The sequence below is a fragment of the Limulus polyphemus genome, unplaced genomic scaffold (assembly GCF_000517525.1).
Source record: "Limulus polyphemus unplaced genomic scaffold, Limulus_polyphemus-2.1.2 Scaffold8220, whole genome shotgun sequence".
NCBI lineage: Eukaryota > Metazoa > Arthropoda > Merostomata > Xiphosura > Limulidae > Limulus > Limulus polyphemus.
In genome coordinates this window covers 1-6,080 of record NW_013673830.1, presented here as the reverse complement: position 1 = coordinate 6,080, position 6,080 = coordinate 1, and the positions used below count along the sequence as shown (strand labels likewise).

The 6,080-nt window shown below is 33.4% G+C and overlaps 1 protein-coding gene across 1 annotated transcript in view; it reads left to right on the top strand.

Moving 5' to 3' along the window:
- Positions 1 to 4,228, top strand: part of LOC111083112 (sodium/potassium/calcium exchanger 1-like) — a gene marked incomplete at its 3' end in the record, with an annotated part of 28,614 nt that extends 24,386 nt beyond the window's left edge. The window contains exon 5 of the mRNA XM_022379383.1: positions 4,073 to 4,228. Coding sequence (XP_022235091.1) covers positions 4,073 to 4,228 — 156 coding nt within the window. The remainder of the gene's footprint in view (positions 1 to 4,072) is intronic.
- Positions 4,229 to 6,080: the final 1,852 nt, after the last annotated feature.

Sequence of the window (6,080 nt, the reverse complement as noted above, 5' to 3'; positions counted from 1 at the left end):
CAGAATTAGAGTAAAGTAACTTATACGACTTTTTTTTTCCTTTTTGTTAGTTATATTTTTGTGCGCTAGCAATACCAAGCGTGGGGTGCGCGCATACTCGACTCAATTTTATTACTCTACCAGCATACTCTCAAATTGAAATTCTTTTAGGCAGAATTAGAGTAAAGTAACTTATACGACTTTTTTGTTCCTTTTTGTTAGTTATATTTTTGTGCGCTAGCAATACCAAGCGTGGGGTGCGCGCATACTCGACTCAATTTTATTACTCTACCAGCATACTCTCAAATTGAAATTCTTTTAGGCAGAATTAGAATATGTTAATCTATGAGATCTTGGGCGTGGTCAGATAATCAATCGAAAGGGTTTGATCTGTTGAGTCCGAAACTATAATTAGAATCTCAAATCTGTCAAGAGATGACGGAGCTATGAGCTAAAAGTTTGTACTTGAAAAACTCAGAGCCATTCTACGAGTCGCTATGCCGCGGCTATAAACATAAGAAAGTAATTTAAAATTTCACCATACCTTGATCGGCAGAAGAATACCCGTTGATGTTAGTTGGACTTCACCATACCTGTGAAGTGTTGTACACGGAATAACACCCTTGATCGGCAGAAGAATACCCGTTGATGTTAGCTGGACTTCAATGTTATCATGTCACTTCACACAGTTCGATATAAGACATCAATAAGATTGCGTCATTTTTCTGATACTTTCTCGTAATATTTTATCAAAAAATATCTATGCAAGTACGACTGCCTTTACTGTCTCTATTTTAAGGGTTCGTTTGTTTGTAGTTAAGCACAAAGCTTCACAAAGGGCTATCTGTGCTCTGCCCACCACGGGTATCGAAAACCGGTTTCTAGCGTTGTAAGTCCGCAGACATACCGCTGTACCAATGGGAGGGTAATATTGGGGATCGACATGGATTCCAAATAATTCACACGCCGATAACCCCCCCCCCCCCTATCGAATTCCTAAGCGAAAAAACGACAATTCAAAGAATTGGTTATGATATATTATGTGCACATATACTAATAATGCGCTAAAAAGGTCGCTAACATTTCCGGTATAACAAATCAAAAATTTCTAAAATAGCAACTTTTTCGTCTACATGATCACGTCAGCGGGGCTAGCACCTAGATGACTCGGACTTTCGTTACAATATTTCTCCAGCTTACTTAACTGGTCTGTGGGTATCCACTTTTGATATTCCGAAAAAATCCGTATATATATATATATATATATATATATATATATACAGGTATAACATAAATGGTAAAAATATCATGCATGTACTTAAATATCTTTTCAATCCAACGGATGGCGCTACATATCAATGGATAAGCACACGACAGTTTCTCAAAGTAAAGTATATACTTTATACAGGTATTACACGAAAAGTAAACAAATAAGATTATTAAAAATTTTAAATTTTAAAATGAAGTAGGGATCCTGCTATAAAAAGTAATGCAACAAGAATTAAAAACACATTAAAAAATTTATAACATTTAATCCATACTTTGGGAGCTTTATACACTTATCTCTAGGCCAAAGTAAAATTCATAATTTTTAATACTTTTGTAATAATGAAAACATTATTTTGTTGGAATTATAACGGTACAATCGCTTTTATTTCTATTATTATATGAGGCATTGCTTTGTTTACCAATCATTATTCAGACCGTAAATAAATATGTAAATAGCCTCCATCAACAACAGTTGTATTTATTAGACACGAAAGAGATATCCACACATGAGTCAAATATCGAATAACCTAGAAGCATCAACTCCCTGAGAGAAAAAAAAATGTAATTTTGGCCACCTTTCAGTAAAAATTTTCACAGAAAGGAACAAAAATCAGATTTAGAAAGTTAATATTTTAATTTTAAAACTATTTAAAACTACGTTTTGTGTTACTTTACATAAAATGAGGAAAAAAGAAACAAACAGACTCGTTTTAATTTGTACCTGAAGTAAGATGTCCTTTGAGAAATACCCACATATATTTTTCCTGCAAATTATTGTATATTAAACAAAAATTTAGGTTTCTTAAATTACATCTACAGTAAAACAGAACTAAGCTGTAAGTAACCATTGGTTTGTACCTCATTACCCCGAAAGAAGGCCAAAAGCCGCCTGAAGAGTCACTTATTTTAACCACTCAGACCACTACACAGTAATGTGTTGTCTGTCAGTCAGTCAGTCAGTAGACACTAAAATGACGTCACATAAGGGACGCTTAACGATGCAATTTGTACTTTCGTGACGGCAGTAAAACGTGCACATGCTATGAATCAAGAAAATAATTATGTACTTTGTAGGCTACAACACAGCATGACATATGAAGTTCAAAAACAAGAAATAAAAATATTTATTACTCTTAATTTTGGTTTTATTTTCTCTTGAAACAGAATACTTTCGGGGACCATGCGGAAGTACATCTATTTGATTAGAATCATTATTTATTTGTTAATTTATTCGATCTAATACTGACCTATCGTTAATGGAAATCATATTCTATTTCACTTTAAGCCTAAAGCCAAAGCATAAAAAAGTTACTTGATTTACCTATCTATAGCAAATCCAATTTCATAGTCTTCGAAAGTTCGAATCAGCGTTTTCATTTACTCTAAAGCTCAAACTTTGTGAATTTGATATGGTAATGGAAAAAGACAAATAAAAACAAACATCTGAAGACCATTACAACAACTATAATAATAATGCAGATTCCTCATGTGTTTTTATATAGTACAAAAAATACATTTTATTTTAGAGCTTGCAGTACATATTTTATTATTGAGTTTTCGGTATCTTACATAACACTGAATAATTAGTAATTGTTTTAGCTGATGTTAAGTGTGTTAAACTAACACTCATAGCGTCACTATGCCAGTATTCTTTGTAGTTTTTTGCTGGTAACACTAATATTATCAAACCAAATGCAACACCGATATAAATATATATGCATCAACTATTACATAGTAATTTACTAGAAGTAACAGATATAGAATTATAAGCAATTGGCAAGTTTTTAATTATTTATTTTTTACTTTTTACCCTAGTTATCTCATTCCAAAATGCTCAAATGTTACCAGTTAGAGAAAACAGCGATAAAACAAATGAAGTTAAATTAAACACTAATTATAGCTTCATTGCTACAGTTTACAATTTTGAAGCCTAGAATCTAACAGCCTTTCCAAACTTTCTGCTAATGAGATCAACATGATTATTATTGCTATTTTCCACCCAACGTGTGTACTTTTTTAGCACACACTTTACTGCACGATTTGGTTTAAACTAGGATTAGTTGTTAATCATTGCTTGTTTGTTTGTTTTTTGAATTTCGCGCAAAGCTACACGAGGGCTATCTGCGCTAGCCGTCCCTAATTTAGCAGTGTAAGACTAGAGGGAAGGCAGCTAGTCATCATCACCCACCGCCAACTCTTTGGTTACTCCTTTACCAACGAATAGTGGGATTGACCGTGAAATTATAACGCCCCAACGGCTGAAAGGGCGAGCATGTTTAGTGTGATAGGTATTCGAACCCGCGACCCTCAGATTGCGAGTCGAGCGCCCTAACCTCCTGACCCATTTTTGTTGATCATCACGTTGTGACTATTCTTTTGGTTAAAGTTATATAAATGGTATGTGAATGGTATGTTTCTTTAATTGTTTACAAATTTATTTATTTCCGTAACAAATTCGTTAGTACGGTCAGCATATTATCAACTATGTGAGTTTGTTTCTTGACACAACAAAAAAATGTAAAAGTCCCGCGCACATTATACATAGCTTTTCCTACATCTACAATAAATAACTATCTAGAAATATAATTTGATAAACTGAGTTAATAAATCCAATAATGTAACGCACATTTTCTATGGTTGCCGAAGCGGTCTCGTTTATTATTTCTTTAATCGCGAATTAATGGTGTGATTTTTTCCCCATTTCTTTTAGTCTATTTCGTCAAATGTCACTGGTTGTGCTTTACCATTTACGTTAACTTTTCAGTTTTTTATCGTTATCTGTTCATTGATTTTTGGACTAACTGATCATTTAACTCAATTAAAGGAGTTACAACAAACGAGTAATCCAGAAAAAGAAGAAGAGACTGCAAGTCCACTTGATATCTCTTGGCCTGACACCTGGAGGAAGCGACTGAACTATGTTCTTTTAGCACCAATCATCTTTCCTTTATGGTTAACTTTACCTGATGTTCGAAAAGAGGTACGTAGCTTAGTAATATTAGGTTGGTGAATAGGAATGCGCGATAATCCACAAGAAACATTATAAACAGAAACTACTAACAAATGAAGTAATATATCTTAATTTCACTATTTGATCACACTATCTCACCTTGTATATAATGTTTTTTGGCGTTAAAAACACCAAGTAAATTGAAGTGTTAAATGAACATTAGTTCAATATTATTTGTTTTAATCTTAATAATTAAATATATATATATATATATACACACACACATTGATTTGTGAAGATGTCTTAATTTAATAAATTGTTCCTCTATGTTCATGGCAGACAAAACCTGATGAAAGGTAAATTTGGGATAGCTATCTTCAATCTTCTGTTTCCTCTAGAAAAACGCTATAAAGAAATTTATTTTGATAATTTAATTCTCACGATACTTTAATTAAAATAATAATAAGAATACAATAATTCAAAAATAATTTGTAATAGCAGTAATTTTTATTAAAATATTTAACAGCTATTTCATTGTACGGCGTTCAAAATCTCTTCATCCTAACAAAATACTTTTCCAACTTTTCAAATATGAGAGAATGGAAGGATAAATACGAACAGTATCCTAACACACTACAAATACTTGTTATAAAAGTGCAAATAAACTTCCGTGCTACACATTGAGTTGAGATATAAACGATAAACCCTCAACTTAATCATAATCTCAAACAGTGTGTCTAAAAATCAATGTGTAGCACGGAAGTTTATTTGCACTTTTATAACAAGTATTTGTATCAATGTTGTGTCACCACAAATGTGAGTTGCAATGTCACGAGCAACATGTGAAACATCTATATACTCGGTTCACAACGCAGTCTAGTAAAATGCCCCTATTGTGATTCTGTGTGTGTATGGTTCGCGACTTGTTGCCGCAAAAAACGTGCTTTTCACTTTGGGACCGTCGGTGCGCTATAAGAGTAACAGTAAACTTCCACCGTTTCATCAAACAAGAATAGCCCAAGAGTCAGTAGTTGATACTGCTTGTCAGTTCAAAAGTAGGGACGACTAGAGAACATGTAATCCTTGTGTAGCTTTGCGCAAGTATCTGAAACAAACAAAGGCTGATAATTATATAATTACTCGAATATTGTATTTTCTGCAAGCCTAATATGGGTTTGCAAGTATAAGGTATATTTAGTAGTACAGGCCGTTGTCAAGGTTAGTTCTTTTCCAATACCAGACTTTTTTTCTCTTTAATCCACTTTTCGAAAAGAATAGTCTTAACTATATACCATAACTCAACAAGCCGCTAATATTATGTCGTCAGTAGTTTATGTTGAAACAACACTTATATTCATTGATTTTCATATCGTGAAGCCGGCAAGCCACCATATTTGGAGTCGCAAAATGTTTGACCTGGTGCATGCTTGAATGGCGAAAAGGCTTTTAAATATTACTTATTTAGAAAAGGAAAGAGTGGGTAGTTAACGGCCTAATGTTTACCTAATTATCTATTCATTTATCTGCCTGTTGTTTGTTTGGGTAGGGGTTAGCCCTGTAGTTAATGGCCTAACGTTTACCTAATTATCTAGTCATTTATCTGTTTGTTGTTTGTTTGGGTAGGAGTTAATGGCCTAATGTTTACCTAATTATCTATTCATTTATCTGTTTGTTGTTTGTTTGGGTGGGGGTTAGCCCTGTAGTTAATGGCCTAACGTTTACCTAATTATCTATTCATTTATCTGTTTGTTGTTTGTTTGGGTTGGGGTTAGCCCTGTAGTTAATGGCCTAACGTTTACCTAATTATCTATTCATTTATCTGTTTGTTGTTTGTTTGGGTGAGGGTTAGCCCTGTAGTTAATGGCCTAACGTTTACCTAATT